At 43.5% G+C, this 26,901-nt stretch overlaps 1 protein-coding gene across 1 annotated transcript in view; it reads right to left on the reverse strand.

Moving 5' to 3' along the window:
- LOC140458471 (RNA-binding protein with multiple splicing 2) overlaps positions 1 to 25,355 on the reverse strand; it is a 112,748-nt gene extending 87,393 nt beyond the window's left edge. The window contains exon 1 of the mRNA XM_072553098.1: positions 24,688 to 25,355. Within this exon, the coding sequence (XP_072409199.1) occupies positions 24,688 to 24,729 (42 nt within the window). The 5' untranslated portion in view covers positions 24,730 to 25,355. The remainder of the gene's footprint in view (positions 1 to 24,687) is intronic.
- Positions 25,356 to 26,901: the final 1,546 nt, after the last annotated feature.

The following is a 26,901-nucleotide window of genomic DNA, read 5'->3' on the forward strand; positions in this document are numbered from 1 at the left end:
TATCGATATATAAAACAGGCCTTTTTTCTCCTCTTGGTAATTTAGCTCAGAGAATCTTTACTCTTAGGAAACAGCTTCAAAAAAAAAGTGGTCATTGAACATATTCAAGATTGAAGATAGATGATTTTTGATCAAGGGGAGAGAGGGTGGAGCTGCTAGAATAGAAATTGGAGTTCAGATACAATCAGGTAAGTCATTAAATGGCAGAAGAGATTGTATGAGCCAAATGGCCTAATTCGAATCTAATCTAATTATATATTGCAGATCAGAGATCTGGAAGATCTCCAAATGTATCTTAGATATGCAGAATACACAAAAGCTTAAAACCAACATACCAACAGGTTCAAGACCAGCTTTCTCCCTGTTGTTAGACTTCTGAATGGACCTCAATTTCAAACATAATGCTGAACTCTTTGTACACCTCTACAGCTGTAATATTGAACAGAGCGAGGAATGCAATCACCCTATGATCTTTGTGGGACGTGAGCTGTCTGTACTATATGCAAAACAAAACTTTGCACTGTGCCCAGGTACGTAGACCAATATACCAGCTCAGATTAAACTTCAGAGAACACAAATACACCAGACCTGGAGTGTCTAATGCACAAATTAAAATTTCCATTGTTTGGAAAGGCAAGGACTGATTAGCGATAGTCAATGTGGTTCTGTGCATGGGAAGTCATGTCTCACAAACTTGATTTTTTTGATGTAGTAACAAAGAGGATCAATGAGGGCAGAGCAGTAGACGTGATATATCTGGACTTCAGCAAGGCATTTGAGAAGGTTCTGCATGGGAGACTGGTTAGAAAGATTAGAATTCATGGAATACAGGGAGAACTAGCTCAAAAGGAGAAGACAGAGGGTGGTGGAGGGGGGTCGTTTTTCAGATTGGAGGCCTGTGACTAGTGGACTGCCACAAGGATTGGTGCTGGGTCCACTATCTGTCATTTAGACATGAGCATAAGAGGTATAAGTTATTAAGTTTGCAAATTACACCAAAATTGAAGGTGTAGTGGACAGCAAAGGTTATCTCAGATTACAACAGGATCTTGATCCGATGGGCTAATGGGCTGAGGAATGGCAGAGTGGAGTTTAATTTAGATAAATGAGGTGCTGCATTTTGAAAACACAAATCTTACCATTAAGTGTACAAGTCCTGCTAAGGTCCTAGGGAGTGCTGCTAAACAAAGACCTTGGAGTGCGGGTTCATAGCTTCTTGGAAATAGAGTTGTGGGTAGAGAGAATAGTGAAGGCAGTGTTTGGTAAACTTTCCTTTATTGGTCAGAGTATTGAGTACAGGAGTTGGGAGGTTACGTTGCAGCTGTACAGGACATTGGTTAGGCCACTGATGGAATATTGCGTGCAATTCTGGTCTCCTTTCTCACAGAAGGATGTTCTGAAATGTGAAAGGATTCAGAAAAAGATTTACAAGGATGTTTCCAGGGTTGGAGGATTTGAGCTATAGGGAGAGGCTGGATAGGCTGGGGCTGTTTTCCCTGGAGCGTTGAGGGGTTATAAAAGTTTTATTAAAAAATCATGAAGAGCATGGATAGAGTAAATAGACAAAGTCTCTTCCCTGGGGTGCAGGAGGCCAGAACGAAAGGGCATAGGTTTAGGGTGAGAGGGGAAAGATATAAAACAGACCTAAGGGGCAACTTTTTCACAGAGGGTGGTGAGAGTATGGAATGAACTGCCAGAGAAGTGGTGGAAACTGGTACAACTGCAAAAGGCATCTGGATGGGTACATCAATAGGAAGGGTTTGGAGGAATATGGGCCAAGTGCTGGCAAGTGGGACCAGATTAGGTTGGGATATCTGGTCAGCATGGACGAGTTGGACCGTTGGGTCTGTTTCTGTGCTGTACATCTCTATGACTGTGGATAACATTCGTGCAAGTAATTCTGGAAATTATAAAAACAATTGACTTTTTAAAAACACAACCTTCTCCTTTCATGATGGGTTTGCATATCCCCAAAATGCTTGGCAATTTTGTTCTTTCCTTTCACCAGAGGCAGCTATAACTGGAACATCCAGGGCTCCACACAATCCTTCCCTCAGACTAACCCTTCGTCCCCCCCACAAGCTCTCATTAAGAATGGACTTATTAGGGTGAGCAGCATTAAAAATGCACAGCATAAATCAGCCATGCCATTATTTTCCCTTTTATTGAAAAGGCATTCCTGGAATATCTCCTAATCAATTATACCATCCACACAACACCTGGAAAACGAGTAGTATTGACAAAAGGAAAAAAAAAGACTCATTTCTTCATCTTTGCCCATCAGGACAATTCACAAGAATACCAATGCATAGGGAGATTGTTAACACGTGAGGGGACAGTGCTAATCAGCTGGGAAGTTGACTGATTGGTGTACTGTTCAGAGCAAAGCTTTTACTAGTTAATGACTGACAGCAACTGCCAAACCTCAATGACATTTAAAGCCAACCAGGTTGCCTCTGATTGGTTAAGGTACTGCCAGTCAACAATTGGCTAGCGATAATTTTTCCAGGGTTGGAACATCTATTGTCCGCAAAAGGTGAAAACACACTCTAAGAAAGTCTGACTTTCTTAGAGGCAGAATTATTAATTTTTGCTTTTCCCCCAGACAAGCCAACTCCAAAACAAAACTAAAATAGTTCAAAACAAATATGACCAGCATTATTAATGCAATTAAGGTTCCAGGTCACATTTTCACACGCTAAATATTTACCCAAGCGATTCTTTAAATTCAGGAGTTGGATCTTCCCTTCAGTTCTCCTTACCCATGTCAACTCACCGACTATTGAAACATTATACCATCCCATCCAAAGCCAATTCAGACTTTGCACTATAAATTTTATTTTTGTTACACTTCCTTGCACCAATGCTCTTGGCTGTCATCCCCATCTAACAGGATGGCCTGCCTGAGGAGTGCTGCCAGGTCTCTAGCACCACTGGGAAGACAGTGGTCACAGCTGGGACTGCAGACAATCCACCACAGAGAGACAGCATGCACGCCATATTGCAATGTGGGTTCACCTGGCTGTTTTTAAACCTTGTGTCAAGTCAGCCACCTCCAGTTGGCAAAAGGAGGGGCAATGCCATATCGCTTATGTCATGCACCCCTCAATTGCACTCTCTCCCAGTTGATTAAGGCAGGAGAAAGAAAATGAGCACAGCTCTCTGGGTCACAAGGTGACAAAATTCAGAGGGGCTAGCAAGGGACCCCAGTTTCTAAACAGTAATGACTTTGAGCAGGAGATGGTAAGCATGACAAAGTTACAGGGAGTGGAAACAATATGCCAACTTAGTACACAATAAACAAACATCTTCATTTGATAAACATGATACAAATCTAAGGGTGGAAAAAAACGAGACAATCAAGCTTAACACAAGCAAGGTTTAAAAATCTGAGATGACTTCTCTATTTAAAAAATGGATTATGTAACATTTCCATTAGACTAGACATCTTGAATGCCCAATTGGATCACATCAAGTTATGCATACTTAATATTCTCTAGATACATAGCCAGGCTGTGACATTGCTCCAATCATGCCCTTATTTGGGCAAAACAAGCATTGGATGCAGAGTGATGCTTTGACAATTACTTATTTCCACTGTCTGGAGGCAATGCACACAGATTCTAGTATTTAACTCAACCAACCAGCCACCTTCAAGGCAGTAGTAGTATTATGTCACTGAAGGGCATCTGGTTCTTCCCTCGACAAGCTGAGGTGAGCGCAGATGTACAGGCTCCAGTCCTGCTGTCTTCCTCAAGGCAGCAGCAAAAGGAACGGTCACTGTGCTAGCTTCAACATGGAGACAATACACATCTAGAGAAATTGCTGGCCGCCTTCAGGCAAACCAGGGTCTAGTTCATACAAATAAAATATGGTGGATGCTGAAAAATCAGAAACAAAAAAAAAATGCTGGAGTTCCAGAGTGTCACATCAGGTTTGGAACATTGCCTCCCCCCGGCAGATGCAGTCAGACTTGTTCAGTTTCTAACTGTGCTTTCATTCCAGTTTGTGCGAGTCAGTCCTAACTACAGGAGCGCCCCCCCACCCCGACATTCATAAATTGGACACTTACTTGTAAACACTGCCCGTACTTTGTGTTGATTAGATCTGACATTTCCTGTACTCAAGAACAGCTCCTTTATTTTGTCCAGCAAGGTGCCCAGATACATAACAAATCAACTTGCAACTGTCTCCAGTATGGAACCTATTCACAATCCAGGGATTGCCTGTATATACAAAACCAACTCATAAGCCTGAAATATCTTCCTGTTCAAGAGCCTGGTGAGCTAGTTTCAGAGTAATAGGAAAATTATCTACAAAATAAATGTTGATTTACTGTCTCGAGTAGTCTTTATCCAAAAAAGCTTCAGAACATCCATTAGTTTCAGCAAGCCACATGCCAAGTTGCCTATCTACATCTTAATTTTCACTTTGGTTACAAGAATAGTTTAAGTCAGTACTCCAAAGCTCTTAATCTAGTACTTTCACCTTTTGTATAGCTTGAAATCTCTCATAACTAAGGACCAAATTGCAAACAAGACCATCAAGCCAAAATATCTTACCTACAGCTAGGAGTGTTCGAATTAACAGCATTATCGACAAACCAAAATCAAAACCTTGGCCTGTCCGTACATGGAGAGAATTTTAATCCCCGATCAGCAACCTTCAAATGGACATCTTTGCCATTAATTTCTCTTGCCCCCAACTTGTGCACCCTTAAAAAGACTGATAACATTTATTGGCCCATTCTCCCAACTGGTTTTAATAGTTTATGATATTTGAATTTATTAAAGTTTAGTCAAAGTTACTCACGCCCGTTCGCTTCCAGCTCAATAAGCATCACAACATTCAAGCCCTCACTTGTCAGTTGACCACCTTGAAACATGCAGTGTCTTCAAACAAATTCATGAACAGAATGGCATGCACCATTAAAACCAACCTTTCACTACTCAGCAAGGTGAGGAATACCATGAAAATGTGCATCTCCATTTTAATCAAGTACTTAATACAGGTTAAGTTTTACAACTAAATTATTGTTGACGTTTAAACATTGCAAAAAAGGTTGAAGGGATGAAGATGCAAACATACACGATTTGAACCTGCACAGCAAAGAGTGTGCTGATTGGTTGAATCGTCACTGGCACAGTGATGCACCAAAACAGTTAACTGTCAACCGAACTGAGTAGATTCTGATTGATCAGAGTGTTGCCATGGGGATGCACAAAAATATAAACAGCTACTTGCGACAAGTGAGAAAAAGGACCCTAGCAATCTGCTCAGTGTAAGCTTGATACACAAAATGGGGTATTTCAAAACTATCCTGCATGATAAATGGATAGCCTGATCAAATGGTCACTCACTGGATGTATCCTTGACCATTCACAGCAAAACTGATTGGGCTTAAACACCCAGTATCACAAGCCTCAATACATATATCCAACTTTAGCCATGATTCTGCTATTAGAAAGCATTTGCTAATTAATCCAGATTGTGCCAATGGTTACCCTGGAAATCAATTCAACACCACCAGCCAGGCCCACTGTGATGTATTACTATGTGCTAGAAGCTGCATATTCACATAACCCTGCTGAGTAGGCAAAAACTTTGTACATACATAGCCCTTCTGCATGAAAAAGATGCAATGAAGACTGTCAATTTCTGCTGCACCATGACCAATCAGAAGCTACCCACCAGATGAGAATTAAGACTGATAGTTAACGGTTCTTGCTGCAAAGTCAGGCCATTGATGCCCCAGCCAATCAGCACCTTCTTCCCATGTTACAAAAACATTTTCTTCAGGTTTGTTTCTATTGAGTTCAAGAGAAAAGGTTTTATTCTGGCGACAAGTTCTGTACTGCCAAGGAATTATTGATCATGGAACTCAAGGGTTTGATACAGTACTCTCTAATTAGTTTATTGCACATAAAATGCTGGTCTATTCAGTCATGTTTATCATTTAATGTGGCCACGAGCAACCTTCTGAAAATACTGCGGCCTATTGTGGGTAGGTATACCGACTGTGCTTGTAGGGAGGGAGATAAATACTGGGTGGTCCAGGTTCATTCCCTTCACAGCTTTGTAGTGGCTTGATAAGTGATATACCAGCCAGTCCATTGTAAGAAGTCAGTTAAGAGTCGACTACACCGTGCATCTAAAGTCACATGTAGGCCAGGCCAAGTAAAGATTGCAGGATTTCTCCTTTAGGAAAAACAGAGACAGTAACCAAATGGGTTTTTAATGACAAGTTGACAATTGTTTCATGATAATCAGTAGACAATGCGGTGCTGGAAAAGCACAAGTCAGGTAGCATCCGAGCAGGAAAGTCAACATTTCCGGCAAAAGCCCTTCAGAATTTCCTGATGAAAGGCTTTTGCCCAAATGTCGATTTTCCTGCTCCTCTGCTGCCTGACCTGCCGTGCTTTTCCAGCACCACACTATCCACTAATCTCCAGCATCTGCAGTCCTCACTTTTACCTAATTGTTTCACGGTCAGCAGTCTAGTGGTTAAACTTCCAGATTCATTGAAATTGAACCAGTGTCTCTGGAATTACTAGTAGAGTGACATTACCACCATAACACTGTGCCTCTAATATTGAATGGAATACTACCAAAAGACCTCCTTAAAATATACATTTTAACAAGCAAATCTGAGGTCCATTTTGTATTAAACGTCACATGAGGCAATTAACAGGTTTGTTTAAACTACCATTGCACCACACCAACTAAGATCACATTAGTCCGGCCATTAATCCCAGTTTACTGTTCCAAAATCAGGCAATTTCAGGTTGGTTGGCAGTTAGAATATGCATCATCTCACTCACAGCAAATAGGAAAGGCGATTGATGCTAAACATCCTCAGGGGATCACGAACATTACTAAACTGGTCCCGCTGGAAAGTTATTCAAAGCTAGCTTAAAATGGGAAAGAAAGAGTTATTTACATGAGAGGGAGACCAACTTAGAATTGGATCAGCAAGAAATCACTTGAGGAGGGGCAGGGGGTGGCGGGGAGAAAGAGAGAAGGAAAATTGCTATATCAGCCTGTCCACTTACAAGAAAAGTCAAATTCTCAAGTAGACCAACTCAGGCTGTTACAATAATGGTATGAACTATCAAAAACTCCCACAAATTGACTTTAATACTGAAGACCCTCGTGGACCAAGTGATTTTGTATTTTTAAAAAAAAAGACAAAAAAAAAGTGTTAAAAAACTGAGCTCACCTAGCCATATAACAAGACTAGTGCAGGGAACTCAGAACATCCCAAACCAGCAGCACTGAAGTTATCATTTCACCCAAAGACAATGAGACAAACTGTCACCATCATGAAGTGTACATCTCCTATTTAGGAATCACACTTGCACGATAAAGTTGCATTTTGAGGGTGAAAGAATCTTTCCAAAATGGCTATTCTGCAAGCAATGGAGCTGAAGTCAGGAATGCAGAAACTGAGCATATTTCAATAGCTTGCTTGACAGCAAAAAAGAGAAAGAGGGATTAACAAATATGAATAAAATCTCTGAAAGACTCGCACCTTCTTTCTACGTTTCACCTCTTGAAAGAAGCACATGAACAATTACAAAAAGGACGTTTCCTTAGATTTCTAACGGCCACAGTATTTTGCTTTCACATGAAAAAGCAAATTGGGAAAGCAAACATTCAACAACTCTCAAGATTTAGCAAGTTAAAAATTGCAACACCAGGTTATAGTCCAACAGGTTTATTCAGAAGCACTAGTTTTCAGAGTTGTTCCTTCAACCACCTGAAGGTGCTCCGAAAGCTGTTGCTTCCAAATACACCTGTCTGACTATAACCTGGTGTTGCAATTTTTAAAACTTTGTTCATCCCAGTCCAACATTGGCACCTCCAAATCAAGATTCAGGAAGCAAGACAACAGCTTAAACAGTGGCAGACACGTTTCATTCTCGCAAGGACTCCAAGACTTTCTGCTTTTACCTTCCTGTTTGTGCTAGACACCTTCCCCCTTCCTCTACCCCGCAAGCACTTTGTAAACTTATTACCCATTTTTAAAGTCACAATTTATTCTTTTCTCTGGTTTGACACAAAAAGATTCCTTTGTTTCATTCATCAAAACGTTGAAATAGCTTCCTTCCCTTCAAGTCAACTTAGTTCTAATTGAAGAACTGTAGCAGAGTGTTAAAAGATTTGTTGCCACAGGGGGTTACAGCGAGGAGAGCCAATGCTCCTTCCTCACCTGCTGGTAACAAGAATAACCTGATAAAAGAATCGTAGTCAAATGTTGATGTTATCAGAATCATTCCATCCAGTAATTTGAATGATCAGTCTAAAGTAGCTGCATCAGAGCCAAGATTAGAGTGGTGCTGGAAACACACAGGTCAGGCAGGAGAGGAGCAGGAAAATAGATGTTTCGGACAAAAACCCTTCGTCAGGAATCATTCCAAACATTGATTTTCCTGCTGCTCAGATGCTGCCTGACCTGCTGCGCTTTTCCAGCACCACTGATCTCCAGCATCTGCAGTACCCACTTTCGCCAAAATAGCTGCATCAGTGACAATGGAATTAATGACTACTTAAAATCCAGATGATTCTCATTCCTTTTGAATTTGTTTATTCCTGCTGTTTCTTTTTTATTCTGGTTTTGTAATCAAGAGGTCACCAGAGTCAGAGCCATAGAGATGTACAGCAACTTCATCCACTTTTCATTGCACTCCTATACTGGAGTATAGGTGACAGTAAAAACCTAATTCCTAAGTGCAGGCATTAAAGCTCATCCTAGATTTTCATAACATTAAAGATTCACCATTCAAATAAAGTCATGATTTGGTACAAATTGTAGAGGTCTACTTAAATAAGCTTCAGGACAGATAATGAGGTTGGGTGGCAGGGGGAGGCGCGGTGGTTTGTGGCTCAGGCATTTCAGGTATAACCATATTAGATGTGATTTAACTTAGTCTCTCATTTCTGTAGAAAACCATATGTTGTTATTTCTAGGCCAATTATATAGTGCACAAAATCAGACATTAGAAGCTTCAGACTCCTTTAATCTCCATGACAAGAATGTCTACAGCTGTTGACTGATAAGATTAGAAAAATTAGCTTTTGAGGCACGGGGTTGAATGCTTTTTTCCCCACAAGCTAATTGCCATTTGAATTCAGCTCCACAAAATATTTTATGTACAGATTAAAATATTGCCTTAATGACCAAATTTAGACAGATTCACATGAAAGACTCCTTATTCTGGGAAAGGATCAAGTCAACCGAATTAGCTGAACAACTAAAGCACTTCTGCTTGAAACTCCCATCAGTTTTAGTCAGCACTTGGTCCACCAACAGCACAACAGAATAGTCTCTGTCCAGAACAGTGCCAGATGTTGCAGTATGGAAGTCATAGCAAAGGGAAGCATGTGAGCAACCAACTCATACCCATAAAGGCATGACTTTTGGCATACATACCAAGTTCCTTCAAATTATTACATAGGATTCACTGACTATCTAAATAGGCCTAGGAATTAATAACTGTGGAACAGAAGAATAAATATAGGGGCTGTTGTGGCACAGTAGTAGTGCCCCTACTCTAAGCCAGGAGGCCTGGGTTCAAGTCCCAACTGCTCCGGAGATGATTAGATTAGATTCGATTCCCTAGTGTGGAAACAGGCTCTTTGACCCAACCAATCCACATCAACCCTCCGAAGAGTAACCCACCCAGACCCATTTCACTCTGAATGATGCACCTAACACTATGGGCAATTTAGCATGGCCTATTCACCTGACCTGCACATCTTTGGGAGGAAACCAGAGCACCCAGAGGAAACCCACGCAGACACTGGGAGAATGTGCAAACTTCACAGACAGTCGATAGAGGCTGGAATCAAACCTGGGACCCTGGTGCTGAGGCAGCAGTGCCAACCACTTGAACCACTGTGCCACCAACCTGTATCTCAACTCATCTGAACAGGTGGATTAAAAGAACTGCTTGAAAAATGATAACAGGGATGTATTTTCTTGACCTCCACAATCACAACACATGATCAAACGAAGCAGAATATTCTAGGGATTCTTGCGGTCTTGGCAGTGACTGAACTAGCTGGTTCATGCTTTACACGACAAGCAGAGAAACTCAAGACTTTAAGGATCCTACAATTCCTGTTTTTGATAGAAATATTTATGTACAGTACAGGCAGTTCTTCTATAACTGAATGGTTGTGTTCTTACGCAACCCCACATTGTAGAAACATCACGCTTTAGAAACACCACTTAAAAATATTGGCGATGTAATCGCGTTACATCCAACATGTGCTTTAAAAGTACTTGGTTTAGAAACCAGGTCCTCAATTGGTGAGTCACATTACAGCAAATTCTGCATTTCATTAATGCAAATTAGTTGGAAAATAATCGTTATGGTTTGTCAAACACATCATCCCGTTTTCCCTTTTATGGCCATTCTTTGAAGTGGTTTACTGAGGAATTTTTCTCCCCAGCTCCCCCCCACCCAGATGTTGTTGGGAATCACTGCCTGCAAGGATGGCACAGGCAGAAGCAGTCAGTCATTGTGATGGTATTTAGGTATACACCCGAGATGCCAAGGCTATATATTTCTCTATAGGCAAGAAATGGGATTAGAATATAACTTGGTGCAGATTCAAAAAGTTGAATGGCCTTTCTCAGTGCTCTGGACCTGTATGTTAGAAACATGATGATTCAAGGTGGGGGGGGGGAAGCAAAATTGGAATAGTTAGCCAACTAGTGGATACAGCACAGGGGTCTCAAGTGTTTGCAATCTGCCCTTAAACCTTATGTAAAGGAACCAATTTTACTGGGGACTCATTTGCTGATGATACAAAAGTCTAGTTGGAAAATAGTTTGCAAGTTCAGAGCAAACAGTCTGCAAAAGGGACAGATTTGGTTTAAGAAAGTAGGGGAAGAAAAACAGCTTTGTAAATGATGTACCATGTGGAAGAAAGACATTGCTGACTTTGGTTTAAAAAAAAAGAGAAAAGCAGATTCATTAAATGGAGAGGGGCGACAGATATAATGATAGAGTGCATCTAGATGCCATCAAGACTTGAATTACAGGAGGTTAGCAGTGCAGCCACAGCAACTAATTGGGAATGCAAACAGAATGCTGGAATTTATTGCAGGGAGTTGGGAGTATTAAAGTCAGGCAAGTCTTGGTATGACTAAGGTGCATTCCCGAGTCCCAACCTGGTGTACTGACAGTTGGTCTCCAAAGTACATTTATTCATTGTGAACCTTCTCTGAAAGGCCTCTTGGCTGATGCCAGAAGAAGAGGTTGCCCTCTGAGGAACGTATAATTAGATTTCCTAAGGATGAGGGTGACCTTATGGAAGCGTTCAGGTTTCTGATGAGGGACCTCACATGCTGACAGAACGTTTCCCTGTGGAAGGGCCAGGAGCGACAAGGCACTGTTTCAAGATCTTAAAAAATAGAGCATCCCGATTAAGAGAGAGGAGGGGAATTGCTTCTCGGAAGATATCTGGCCAGCATGGACAAGTTAGGCTGAAGGGTCTGTTTCCATGCTGTGCATCTCGGACTCAAAGAGCTAGCTTTCTGCCTTCGCTATCCCAAAGGGCAGAGGAGGCTGGGTCACAGTATACAAGGATAGAGGTTGTGGGGGGACAAACAGGACCATCAAGAAATCAACTATCATCTTACTGAATGCCATAGCAGAATTGATGAACAGCACAGTGCCACAGTGGTTAGCACTGCTGCCTCACAGCACCAGAGACCCGGGTTCAATTCCTGCCTCAGACGACTGACTGTGTGGAGTTTGCATGTTCTCCCCGCGTCTGCGTGGGTTTCCTTCGGGTGCTCCGATTTCCTCCCACAGTCCAAAAAAAGAGAAGTGTGCAGGTCAGGTGAATTGGCCATGCTAAATTGCCCGTAGTGTTAGGTGAAGGGGTAAATGTAGGGATCTGGATGGGTTGCGCTTCGGCGGGTCGGTGTGGACTTGTTGGGCCGAAGGACCTGTTTCCACACTAAGTAATCTAATCTATAACTGAGCCTGAATCTATTTCTTTAGGATCCCTGTATAGATTTATCATTGGAGCACGGTTTCCATTGAAGTTATAGCACTGAACTATTTGCTGCAACCACACTTCCTTGTCTCTTAACACATCTTTCTTCAACTAGCCACCCTTAAAAACACTTTAAAATCAGTTAACCACATTCACCTTTAAAATTCACAATATGCTTGCTACACTTTAAAACCAAGACTGTAAAAAGGTACCACAGAAATAAATAGTTTCCTTTCAAAACACCTCAACAAAGCTCAGTCGTACGCTCTGCACATCCACCACAACCCCAACGCAAATCAGCCAGCCACTGGGAGACCAGTCCACAGTGGATTTCACCCAAAACAGAAATGTTATTTCATTGAGTGTACGAGTGTTTAGATTAACTCAACAGTCCAAAAAGCTGCTAAGACTTGTATGTCAATTTATGGAAGTTCTGATCCAAAAATAGTACTTTTGGCAGTGTAGCTTAAATCTCCTGTGAATCATCTGTACCAGCCTTGCGCTGCTCGATAAGCAGACAGCCCCATTCCAGCCAAGTTTACATGCACATAAGATGTAGCCATGTATGGATATTTCAGTTATACAAGGAGGTTTGGTAGATAAGACTTTAAAAAAAGATCCAAAACATTACCCATTATGGTAACACTAGCATCAAAATCAAGATCTTAAGTGTCAGTTTTATTTTAAAAACAAAGACAGACCAGTCTTCCGTCTGTAATCTTCAATGGTTTATTGCATTTCTGGGCAACAGAAAAAGGGATAATCATTGGAATTCCGTTGTAGCAGATTAGCAATACAGGATGAGGCCATTTGGCCCGTTGCGAGCACAAGCTGCATGAATCCAGAACCTCCACCACCCTTTTGATGGTTAACCACTTGGTACACAAAACAAGAACTTAGCTTCCACTCTGGAGAGTGGCTGCCACACGAACAGATGAAGGCTTTTGCCCAAAACATCGATTTCCCTGCTCAAATGCTGCCTGGCCTGCTGTACTTTTCCAGCACAACTCTAATCTTGACTCCATCTCCAGCATCTGCAGTACCCACTTCTGCATAGTTGCGTTAGGTTAAAGTGTCAGCTGGCTCTATAGCAACAGAACTCTCCTTCAGAAATTACCCTCCAGTCCCCTGAATGTCTCCGCTGCTCTTTTCTGTAGCGCAATCTAGCTATTAAAGTGGAAAAACTTACTGTAGTCAAGTGAATCAAGGACATAGTTCAATTCTGAATCAGTAAATTGCACATCGGCGATTTAGACAAAGACTGATTGTTAGAAAGTCTAATCAGGGAAAACAAATTAATGTATTAACCGGAATCTGGCTACGATGGAGGAAGTTAACCAGCTAGCTGCTTATTAACAAAGCTTCAGGAGGCACATTTTGAAAATGCAATATGTAGAAAAGGCACCAAACAGTGGAAGATTGATACTGACAGGAAAGAGTAAGAAGTAATAAACTGACTTGAGCAAGAAGCACAGGAGAGCTGACCACAAGTTCGATTCATAAAGCAACAGAATACAGAAGCTCAGGGACAGAACAATACAGCTTGGGTTCCAGGTAGCTAAAGCTACAACTACTGAGAACAGACTAATAAATATGCAGAATGTTTAAAACAAATGGGGAGTGTAGAGAGACAGAAGAGGAGAAAAAAGGGGGGACAAAAAAAAAGATAAGAACAGGTGAGGCGATGAGGGATTTGGAAACCGTAAACTTTTCTAGAATGGAGGTGTCATCACACCAGGTCCCAGCACACAGGAGCAAGGGGAGTTGGCACAGAATGGAATGAGGAATGCAAAGTTTGGATGAGTTTGAGGGGAATACAGAGGCGAAGCGAGATTACAACTTCTCAATTGGTATTTTGAAGAAGAGAATGAAACGCTGATGTGAATACTTCAAAAGACATTCAAGTGAACTGCTGGTGAAGCTTGCACAAAGTGATGGAGAGGTTTCAAGAATAAGCCAAATTGTTGATTAATGAAGTGTTTTTCTTCACCAGAACTGACACTTCAGATGACAAAGCCGATACAAATGAAGGCACAAAAACAAGTTACGTTCTCGAACTTGATATTAAATGCCAAATCAGTCAAAGGGGAGAGCTTTAACCCAACAGTTTTATTTATAAAAAACAGCAGGGGTGACAGGAGAGAGAAAGATGTGAAACCCACAACTGAGTGGAAAACCTTTTTGGACCAGCTGTTAAAAATTTACCACATACCCAAATCGGGTTAGTCAAAAAACTATTTTTGGGGTTCTCATGCTACAGTGGTAGTGTCCCTGTATCTGAGCCGGGAGACCCAGATTTGCATTCTAATTTACTCCAGAGTTGCGTAATCACATCTCAAGTCAGTTAAAAATCAATTAAAAGCACCGCACACTGGCTGGTCAGTCAGACTGGATTTAAAATTGTCCGGAGGATTAACTTTCAATATGAGGGGACTCGGGCGGGAGGGTAGTTTTAAGCTAGAAAAACAATGTGCAAGTTATATGAAGGCAGGATCACGGGCAACATTCAGCTCAACCTCCCTGCGATGGTATCCATCCTCCCTTTCACTCTCCTCTTGAAAGAGGAAACTCCCTGACAGTAAAACTCCAACCATTGCTAAATTCCTGGCCAGACAGAGATTCTGCTGTTAACCGTTGGGTTTCCACAGTTACTCAGTGTCCTGCTAATAAACATATACAGGTCTAACATAACAACGGCGAGCGTATTTGGCATCCATTCTAGGATTTAAGGGCCTTGCTGACCCAGGTTATATTTCAGTGGTTTAAACAAGAATGTTGTATTGTTAACTCGAACAATAGTTTCCGCCAGTGAACAGCTGAAAGCGTAATAAGACACTGCTAAGTTGCTGTAACAACGCAGCACAATTTTGCCATTTTCTCTGGCTAGGAGGGAGCTGGACAGTTGTAAATTGAAAAAAAAAAGGCAAGTCTCTAAATGCTGTAACCCAAAAGTAAATTCCAAAGGAATCGCTGGACTTCAAGCTGCATGACTACTAAGGGACAACTGTCCCATTAGTCCCTGGCTAAGAATAAAATGTTATCAACATCTGGACATCAGTAATGATCTTTGCACGTACACACACCCACCCTAAGTCAGGCTCCGACAGGTAAACTACAGTGCACTCTAATCTGTCACCATTGATAGATGCCTTAAAATTTAAAATAAAATGTGATCCATTAAAAAGGGACATGGAAAAGTTTCATGAATGCTCTATGAAACGAGCTATTCCAAAAAGTCCTAGCAGACTGAAAACATCAACTCTGTTCCTCTCCTCAGACATTGCCAGTCCTTGCCGAGTTTCTGCAGCACTGATGTTTATTTCAGGTTTCCAGCAGCTGCAGTACTTGAATGCACTGGAGCTGACTGGAAATGCAAGCTATAGTTACTTTGGTATGAATACCCTAAAACGCCAAGAACAAAGTATGCCAAAAAGCAAGGTAGGGAAAAAAAAACTTGTTATTTAGCCTCATTTGACTAGATGGGCAAAATAATTAGTGGACTCACTCCATTACAGCACAGCATTTCATTAACTTTCAATTATGCTACAGAGAGTGGGTTAGTAGCATATAGTTTGGTCACAGGTGTGGACACTGGAACACTTGCAGATATTTCCAGTAACCAAGTGCAGAGAGACTGCAGGGAAAGACACCGGAGAAACCGGAAGCAGAATAAACTTTCCCCACACGAACACCACCATCCTCCCAATCCTGATTAGCTCCTACAGAGAACAAGCAACTGGCGTTAAATAGTTGATGTTGCAATGAAGTTTGGCACTCTATAATCTTGTCACATCATCTCGGAAGCGTGCCTGATGTTAGACTTGCATTTGTGCGTGTGCATGTATAGGAGAGCAAGAGCCCACGTTAATCCTCTAGCTAACGATATAGAATCCCTACAGTGTGGAAAGAGACCCTTTGGCCCAACAAGGCCACACTGACCCTCCAAACAGGGATCCACACAGACCTATCCCTTACTGCTCTACATTCAGACCAGACTGATACACCTAGCCTACACATGCCTGAACACTATGGGCAGTTTTAGCATGACCAATTCACCTAACTGGCACATCTCTGGACTATGGAGGAAACTGGGGCACCTGGAGGCCACCCAAACAGACACCAGGAGAATATGCAAACTTCAAAGACAGTCGCCTGAGGCAGGAATCAAACCTGGGTCCCTGGCGCTGTGAGGCAGCAGTGCTAACCACGAGCCACTGTGCTGCCTACAATAATGCTTTGAACAAGTGGAAATAAAATAGGAAAAAGTTCAAGAAAAGTGCGTGTGTTGGGGTTTAAGGTGGTAGTATTTAAGAAAAGTAGCTACCAGTCAGGTCTGGTGAACTTCGTTATAGGCTAGCTTACTCTCGCAAACTCCCATCACCCAGATGTTAACATTAGGAACCATTGACACTTGTACAGTTTACCATTTCTGATGCAGACTACTCTTGGGCAATCACTGTTTGCAACAGGAAGCAGCAACTCTGAATAAAATTAGGTGCGTGGGGTAAGGGGGTGCTGAGAATACAGTTACAAGGGGGAAACCTTCCCCTTGAGCCCCCAACCTTCAACTGTTGGTTTGGATTCCATTGCAGGAAGTGGAATCAAGGTACCGATGATAGGAAAAGGAGGGTTTTACCCCCCTGTGGCTGAATTCAAAAGCTCTTCCCTGCTCAGACAGGGAGAATTGAACCCTCGAGGCTCTGCAACACCCCAAAAGGAATTCAGACTGCTGCAAAACTCTCTCAATCCCATGTCAGAGGGCTGATCCCCGCTGCCTCTTTTGACCGGCATCCGGGAGGACAAAGAATCATTGGAAAATAAAACATCTCTCCTTTCACATCCCGCCGCTATCAACTTCGATCATCTTGCCAAGTCTTAAAAAGAAGATACAGAACAGGTCACTTCAACCCTGAGTCACTGGGAAATTATGTTGCTAGTGAAGGTTTCCAACATTGCCAAAGCTCACTGACACTGCAAATAATTCCGCTCTCCAAAATGACTGGATCTCTTACCCTATTGGAAGATGTTATGGCACCACTGAGACAGGTGGGACTTGAACTCAGGACCACCTGGCCCATAGCTGGAGACCATATCTCTCACGATCCTCATTGCGTGCATGTGGAAATGCTCACCGAATCCCATGAGGGAATTACCATCGGGGACACCAAGTATCACTATTCCAAGAGCTGTTGTCGCACAGTTGGCCGTTTGGCCCTCAGGTCTGTGCCAATAGCACATCGCCCCACTGTTGATACCAACCTCTCTCTATCTCTTCCAACCACCTTGTACATTGATCCTCATAACTGCCCAATCCCATCCTCAACACATCAATTGAATCTGCCCCCTCAGAACATTCCAGAGCCTACCCACTTGTAGCATGAACCAGTTGTATCACCATTGCTTCTTTTGCTAAAAGCCATCCCAATGTGCTCCCCTGCGATCCTTCTATCAAACAGCTCTTCCCCTTCTACCCACCAGTGCCCCTCACGATTTTGAACCTCTCCTGTCAATCTTCTCCAAAGGAAATCGCTCCAACTTAAGACTCAGTCAGTCACACATCACGGAAACAGACTCTTCGGTCTAACTAGCCCATGCCAACCTCCATTCCAAACTAAACTAACCAACTGCCTGCTACTGGCTGATATTCCTCCCCACTTTTCCGACTCATCTTATCCAAAATACATTTTAAACATTGGATGTGCACACATTAACACCATTTCCTCAGGAAGTTCATTCCATGTGAACTACCATGTATAAAATGTTGTCCTTTTTAAAATCTCTCATCTCACCTTAAAAATGTGCCCCCTCACCTTGAATCCCCCATCCTAAGGAATAAACAACTACTATTAACTCTATGCATATGTCTCATTTTATAAACCTCTATAAAGTCTCTCCACAAAACTAAATGGAATCATTCTCTTGAATCTTTTCCAAACCCTCTCCTATAGTTTCACACTTTTCCTAAAGTGTGGCATTCTGCACTGTACACAATTCTTCAATTCAGGTTGAAACACAGTCTTCAATATAGGTTTAACATAAATTTGGTTTTCATTATTAGATTATATTCCATATAGAGTGTGGAAATCAGTCCACACTGACCCTCCAAAGAGTAACCCACCCAGACCAGTTTCCCTCTGACTAATGCACCTAACACTATGGGCAATTTAGCATGGCCAATTCATCCGACCTGCACATCTTTGGACTGTGGGAGAAAACCGGAGCACCCAGAGGAAATCCCATGCAGACACGGGGAGAATGTGCAAACTCCACACACAGTCACCTGAGGCTGGAATCAAACCTGGGACCCAGGTGCTGAGAGGCAACACTGCTAACCACTGAGCTACCACGCCACCCAATAAAAGGCTACAAGTATGTTTCATTAACAAGTCTCAGTCTGTCTTCAATGATTTATGTACATGGACCCAGGCACCCCTCCTCCTACACTTCCTTCATAATTGCCTCCTTTATTAATATTATCTCCCCTCATTCTTCCTTTCAAGAAAAATCATGTTGCACCAAACATTGCTTTAAACTTAAATCCGTCACTTGGCTGCTCAACCTACTGAAGTTCTGCAGCTTTGTACCACACTTACATTTTGAAACTGTTTTGTTCGGCACAATCTACATCTAAATATGTACGTCCAGAGCAGGTGTCCAAACACTGAACACTAGGAGCCTATTTTTATACCATTCATCCAAAACATTTGCCATTCCCCAGTCCGCTGACACCACCTCAGTGGTGAGGGATACAGCAAAGTTATGGTCAGCACCTCTTCAAGATCCACCCTCACTTGCCTTAGCATCCTCAGATCAATCCAACCCTGTTCAATTCTAAAGAAAACTATTCAAAAATCAAATTTTAAACTCTTCAAAGAGCCCAAAATCTATTCACAATCGACATGACCCTGACTGCATCAGTCTTTACCCAGGATTGAGATGGTAGTTGTTCATTTAATACTCACTATGCCAAAACCTCCATGAATAAATCCCATTTTGGTTCCTTAAATCAGCCAACTCTCTCTTTTACCATCCTTTTGCTGTGCATATAGAATTCACTCGAATGCACCTTGCATGTTTGCTGCTAATCTCTTTGCATCCTCTGCCTTTTGCTTCTCGTTTAGTTTCTCCATTCTGTTTGGAACCTTCCGAAATTCAGCCCAGTTCAGGGTTGCATTGGCCACCTGGCATTGGTCAAAAACTCCTCAGCACCGGTGACCTGGGTTCAATTCCCACCTCCGGTGACTGTGCAAACTCCACACAATTCTCCCAGTGTCCGCGTGGGTTTCCTCCGGGTGCTCCAGTTTCCTCCCACAATGTGGGACACAGGTCAGGTGGATTGGCCATGTGAAATTGCCCAGTGTTAGGTGAGTTAATCAGGGGTAAATATGGGGAAATAGGTCTGGGTAGGTTGCTCTTAGAGAGTCAGTTTGGACTTGTTGGGCCAGAGGGCCTGTTTCCATACTGTTCGGAATCTAGTCTAAATCTTAATCTCTTCCATCATTCACAGCATTCCAAATTTATCCACCCTACCTTCCCACCTGAGGAAGGTGCCTTTTCTGTATCTAACCACTTTATTTAAAGCAAGTCAGTTGCAGTCAATTTTTGCTTCAATTTTAGATCAAATCACTTATTCAGCCATTGACAAAGCTAGTTAATCACTTTTACTCAAGATTCCTCCTTGGTCTTTTCCATTGACAACAAAAACAAGCTTACAATAATTACTGTCCCTCAATAATGGGCAGCACAGTGACAGTGGTTAGCACTGCTGCCTCTCAGTGCCAGGGACCCAGGTTTGATTTCACCCTCAGGTGACTGTTCGTGTAGAGTTTGCACTTTCTTCCCGTGCCTGCGTGTGTTTCCTTCCACAGTCCAAAAGATGTGCACGTTAGGTGGACTGGTCATGCAAAATTGCCCCATAGTGTCCAGGGACTTGCCGGTTTGGTGGATTAGCTAAGGGAAATGCAGGGTTGTAGTACAAGGGGGTGGGGGGGGGGGGGGGGGGGAAATCAGGTGGGATGTGCTTTGGAGAGTCAGTGTGGACTCGATGGGCTGAAGGGTTTGCTTTCACACTGTGGGGATTCTATGATTCTGTGAAGTGTTTCCCTATAGACATTATCCACTTGCGCAACTCATTCACCAAGTTTAGTAGGGAAGTCATTCTGGTTAGGTTGAAACGCGTAGAAAAGTTTCCTGAAAACACTTACCCAGCCCTGTACGTGCAACCCACTATTAGACAATTAAAATCCTCTATTACGTTCACCCCTCATTTCCTTGCAAGTCCCTCTACATCTTTTCCCACTAACAGGTGGTCTATTGGCAGCACGCAATTGGTTCCTTAGTTCTCAAAGATTCGGTTCTTGACCTCTTAGCATTGCAATGTTATCCTTAATCATTATGGCCACCTCGCTTCATTATTGAACACCTCATTCATGATTACTTGACTATTTCTGAGTCACATTTCCACAAAGCCATAACAGTGATATACGGCTGCAAATTTTGCAACTGTGCCCCTACACCGAGATCTAAATTCTTGAACCTCTAGCATTAAAAAAATGCTTGTATTACTCTCCTTCCCCATATACCTGTGCAGTAATTTCTTTTTTACTTCCTTCTGCATATTTAACCCACCTTAATTGCTCTTACTAACAGGAAACTATTCCCTTCCGAATTGTCTAACGTAATGAATTTAATTCCTACTTGTTGGTCCCTCACCCCCAGAGAAAGGGAGGACTGCAGATGCTAGAGGTCAGAGCTGAGAACATGGCATTGGAAAAGCACAGCGGGTTAGGCAACATCCGAGGAACAGGAGAGTCGACGTTTCAGGCATAAGCTCTTCCATGAAGAGCAGATAGTGGGTTGATGGGGCTATTAGGAGAAAGTGAGGACCGCAGATGCTGGAGAGGCGAGGTGAGGCGAGAGCATGCTGACTCCTGATTAAGGGATTATGCAAAAAACTTCAACTCTCCTGCTCCTCGGATGCTGCCTGACCTGCTGTGCTTTCTCAGCACCATACTCTCGACTGGTAACCCCCCCGGAGAAGCTTTCTACAAGGGCACTGGTCCTAGTTGAGGGACGACTCATCCATCCCGCTACAGGGACATCCCCAATGCTGCAAACAGCTGAAGCCCAGAGCCATGTTTCAAGTCACACGACACCAAATTACAGTCCAACAGGTTTATTTGAAATCACAAGCTTTTGGAGCGCTGCTCCTTGGTCAGGCTCCAAGAGCTTGTGATTTCAAGTAAACCTGTTGGGATCGTAACCCAATACCATGCGGCTCCTGACTTTGTCCACCCCAGTACATCCACATCATTCTATTTCTACTCTCATCGGTGTGAATAATTCAGAGTTCTGAAGAGAAGACTACTCAAAAAGTCTAACTGCGGCCATCTCGCCACAAATGTTGGTCGAGTTTCTCCAGTATTTTTCCTTTAAACTCAATTTTTCATTAGAAGTTCCACTTTTTAAAAACATATGTTGATGCTTGCTAACAACATACAGCAGTGCACGTATTGCAGATTAGGATCATTAAACTTCATTCTAGTGAGGCCTTCAGAGAAGGGGGGGTGGGGGTGGAGGAATAAGTGCACACGTTAGAGGGCCCATCTGTACGAGTCACCAATAGAGGCCCTCGAGGGACTGCAAGTCTGGCAAACTCAAACAAAATTCCATCAGTTGTCAGTCCAATATCACTGTTACAATGCAGCTGCAGTTACACGAGTTTATAAATTCCTGTGGAATCTTCTCAGATGCACAAGGTCCCAGGAGGATTTGTCCACAGGCAATTCTATTCCCAGATCTATTGAAGAACCAGCCAAGTTAGAGCATTTTTTTTGACCATCAAGTAACTCCAAATTTTTGGTGAGGGAGAGGTTTGCAGACAGGAAAGTGGCAACCACAAACAGAGTCAGAGACGGAAACAGACCCTTCAGCCCACGCAGAACAGATATCCTAAATATATCTAGTCCTTTCTGCCAGCATTTGGCCCATATCCCTCTAGACCCTTCCTATTCATAGGATCATAGAATCCCTACAGTGTGGAAACAGGCCATTTGACCCAACAAGTCCATATCGATCCTCTGAAGAGTAACCCACCCAGACACCATCCTATTACTCTACATTTATCCCTAACCTACACACACCCCTGAACACTGAGCAATTTAGCAAGACCGATTCACCTAACCTGCACATCTGTGCAATGTTGGAAGAAACCATGCAGACGGTCACCTAAGGCTGGAATCGAACCCAGGTGCTGTGAGGTAGCAGCGCTAACCAGAGTCACCATACCACCCTCCGATTTTATTTGAATAGCAGAGAGTGGGTTTGAGGGGCCGAATGGCCCAGTTACTCCTGCTCATTCCATACATTCTGGAAACCAAGGTTTGCTTGTGAACAGCTGCAGTTAAAATTTGCCTTAGCTATTGTAAAAGTCAGGATTAAGATATGGTCGAGTAAAGTTAGGAGATCTAGGTTTGCTCAATGCCTACAGTCAGGTGATTCTTAGCCAGACACACTTGCACAAGATTACCAGAGTCATTAAGTTGTGGCAATAGAGTTCGAACCAGTGTTCCTCTAGGAGGATACAGCAAGCACAGCCTTTAAAGCAGCCACATGATTGCTAAGGACTGGATTTAAACCTTCCCTAACCCAACCCTTGACGTGAACCAGAACTCTGAACTGTGCTGCTTGCTCACAATCCTGAAAGGCTCTCACCCCTCCACCCTCCCCTCGAAGCAAGGGAAGAGGAAGTTGTTTAAAAGATTTCAATCTACATTTAATTCCAACAGACATTAGCAGCTTGTCACTGTTCTGGCAAGCTGTGATCAGCCTCAAACTAATTGGGCTAGTTTAGTTAGTTAACTGATGCAAGTTAGACTCAGGCCAGTGTCAACTGGAGAACAAAGGAATTTTGATCAAGCAAGTGAGGAATAATGGTTTCCTCAATGGCAGGGGGAAACTTAACCACAGGGCACATGAAGATAATCCAAAGACAGTCAACGGATATAGGGGTATTTTAGCATTGCAAGTTACCTTGTGGTGGGAGAAAATTAATTAACAGGGAGTTAATCGCACAAGGGAGACAAAGTAAATGGCACATTCCAGGAGAGAGTAGGAATAATTGCATCACTCTTTCCTAATGTGGACATAATGGGCAGACTGATCTTCATCAGTCGATAAATTGGAACATTTTGAGGATTTAACACTCCAACCTGTAACCATTTCTCTTTCCCACTCCATACACACAGGCAAGACATTAGTTGGGAATTTAAGTGAGATGAGGTCTTGAAGTGGTTACCCTACCTCTGGGCTAGGTGGTCATGGTACAAATCTCACTGACCCCACAAGTGTCCCCGAATTTTTATTTAAAAAAAAACACATTAAACCAGTTCTTGTGGCGTGACGGTAGCGTCCCTACTTCTAGGCTCAAAGCTCCCTGGGTTCAAATCTCACCAGCCCCAGAGGTGTGGCATTACATCTTTGAATCAATGACTTTTTAAAAAATAGACATTTATTATAAATTAAGGGATGGCAGACTCGGAGTTAAAATGAGAACCAACTGCAGTCTGATTACACCAGAAACTGCAAGAATAAACTGGGCGAGTGGTTGCAGAACACTTTAGGAGGAGTGAACTGATCCTAGTGGAGGTTCTTTTTTTTAATATATAAAACAGAGTTGCTTCCAAGTTCAAACCAGATGACCTACTGAACTCTCAACCCTTCTCCCACACTGAAGTATTCTTCCCCAGTTCTCAGAACTAAAAAAAAGTCATTAAAAATGGAATGACTGTTAGGTTTTGGCCCGGTTTCTGTGACTCCGCAATCTATTTCGGAAGTCCCCCAAAATTAAAGGCAGGAATTCTAAGCGTCTTTAAAGCTCACAACTTGGCGTGTTTAAGATGCCGAGCTCCTCTGAGTCTCATCCGTTGTTTTTCAGACAAATCTCCGAGGAAACAAAAAAAAACTGCAGAAGGAGAGAAAGAGAGAAAGAAAGAAAAAGACCAGCGAGGTCTTGCTCTCTATAAAAGAGGCGCTGTCTATTAACCAGGCTTACGGTCTGAACTTCCCCTGGACAGTCCCGCTTTAAGACCTTATTAAACTAAACGGCAGAGGGAGAGAGAGGCAAGTCTAAGTCTGGAGAGAGGGTGACACCAACAGTCTTAAAACTGAGAAGACTTAACAAAAAGCTTATTTTTAAAAAAAACAAACAATGCGAGATTTAGTGAAACCCTCGCTTCTAAAAGAGCAAACCTGCAAGAACACAACACAACTGTTCCATTCCTGAATGGGCCCTTTAAACAGGCCACATCCCTCCACAACCAGTAAATACTATTAAAACAGGAAACCAAACATTACTTTAAAAAAAAATAGATTTCCGACTGACCAACTAAAAAAGAGATGAACAGGTGATTTTTTTTTAAGTTGCACAGCAAAAACTCCTTAAAAGTCAGGATGAGAATATGAGCAAGCACCCCCATATATATAAAAAACTTTTGTTTAAAAAGTGTTACTTTTTTTAAAAAAAAGCAGGGAAAGGGGGGGGGGGGGGTAAGGAAAAAGCAGGATGAATGTGGCAGGTGAAAGCCTGGGAAAGGAGGGGGGGGGGGGGGGAGAAGAGAACGAGTGTAGTGTAGTGTCCCTTTCCCTCCCCTCTTGGACAAGCCCAAACCTTACCTCCTCTTCACCGTTGTTCGCTTCATCACTTTTTGTGCTCATGGCTGGGGAGCCGATTGAATCCGTTGTGTTCCCCCTATTCCGGGCAGGCGGTGCTGGTGCTGGTGCTGGGAAAGCAGGAGGGGGGGGGGGGAAGGGACGGGGGGGAAAGGGGGTGGACAGTGCTGATAATTTCTACACTACCTATAGAAACACAAGAATTCAGCTCCTTGATGCCAAGGCAAAAGAAAAGGGGGGGGGGGGGTGGCAGCTTTGAAATAAAAAGGGAAGGGGGGGGGAAAAAGTGGAGGCTAAGGAAAGAAAGTGGATTGTTGTCCTTCCTTCTATTTTTTTTTAAAAAGAGGGGGGGGGAAAAAGTAAAGTAAAGGTGCTGGGAGTGAATGGAGAGGGTGCACAGTGAAGGTGAGACAAGCTGAAAGTGCTGCCTTTATTTTCTCGCTGCTCAATCGCGTTCACGTGTTTTTCGCTGAAGGAGGGAGGGGGGGGGGAGAAAAAGCTGGAAAAGCCCCCCACCCCCCAGAGGAGGGAGGGCAGGAAGGGGTGGGGAGTGAGGGATGGAAGGAGGGAGGGGGCAGATAGTGAGACAGAGCGAGCTGCCCTCTCTCTCTCTCTCTCTGTGTCCAATCTGCTTAACAATGAGAGCGAGAGCTATCTCTCAATGCACTGTCCCAAGGCATTCCAGCTGAGAGGTAATCCAAAACCGCCTGCGTCATCGTCTCCCATGGAAACCCGGCGCCAATCAGACCAAGGCCGACCCCTTTTCTGAGAGAGAAACAGAGAAAAGTTTACTTTGATGTGTTTTCGGCCTGAACTTCCATTTCTCACTCCCCTGTGGTCAATTCTCCCCAATTCCCACACCCCCAACTCCCAGACTCACCCCCCCCCACCATCTCCCAAACTGTCCCCATCTCCCAGACTTACCTCCCATCTCCCAAACTGTCCCCATCTCCCAGACTCACCACCCCATCTCCCAGACTCACTCCCAATTCCCAGACTCACCCCCAACTCCTAGACTCACCCCCAACTCCTAGACTCAGTCCCCATCTCCCAGACTCACCCCCATCTCCCAGACTCACCCCAACTTCCAGACTTACCCCCCCATCTCCCAAACTGTCCCCATCTCCCAGACTCACCCCCAACTCCCAGACTCACCTCAACTCCCAGACACCCCCATCTCCCAGACTCACCCCCAACTCCTAGACTCAGTCCCCAACTCCTAGACTCAGTCCCCAACTCCTAGACTCAGTCCCCATCTCCCAGACTCACCCCCCATCTCCCAGACTCACCCCCAACTCCTAGACTCACCCCCAACTCCTAGACTCAGTCCCCATCTCCCAGACTCACCCCCAACTTCCAGACTTACCCCCCCATCTCCCAAACTGTCCCCATCTCCCAGACTCACCCCCAACTCCCAGAGGGACAGTGAGCTCTGCAGATGCTGGAGATCAGAGTTGAGAGTGTGTTGCTAAAAAGGCACAACAGGTCAGGCAGCATCTGAGGAGCGGGAAAATCGATTTGTAATGAAGGGCTCCAGCCTGAAATGTCAATTCTCCTGCTCCTTGGATGCTGCCTGACCTGCTGTGCTTTTCCAGCAACACACTCTCAACCCAACTCCCAGACTCATCCCCAACTCCCAGATTCATTCCCTAACTCCCAGACTCAATGCTAATTCCCAGACTGTCCCCCAATTCCCAGGCTCAACCCCAACTCCTAGACTTAACCCCACCTCCAAGATTCATCCCCAATTTCCAGACTCAACCCCAACTCTCAGACTCATACCCAACTCCCAAACTCAATCCCTATTCCCAGACTGTCCCCCAATTCCCAGACCCAACCTCAACTCTGAGACTTAACCCACCTCCCAGACTAATCCACAACTTCCCCAGATTCAATCCCATCTCCCAAACCTCCCCACCACAACCAGGCTCATCCCCTAACTCCCAGACCTAATCCCAATTCCCGGACTGTCTCCCAATTCCCAGACTCAACCCCAACTCCCAAACTCACCCCCAATTCCCAGACGAATTCTCAATTTCCAGACTCAATCCCATCTCCCAGACTGTCTCCCAATCCCAGACTCAATTCCCAACTCCCAGACTCAACCCCAACTTACTAATTGTCTCCCAATTCCCAGGCTTGCCCCCAATTCCCAGACTCTTCCCCAACTCCCAGAATCATCTCCAACTCCCGAAGTCACACCGAACTCCCAGACTC

This window comes from Chiloscyllium punctatum, chromosome 33 (genome assembly GCF_047496795.1).
Source record: "Chiloscyllium punctatum isolate Juve2018m chromosome 33, sChiPun1.3, whole genome shotgun sequence".
NCBI classification, from domain to species: domain Eukaryota; kingdom Metazoa; phylum Chordata; class Chondrichthyes; order Orectolobiformes; family Hemiscylliidae; genus Chiloscyllium; species Chiloscyllium punctatum.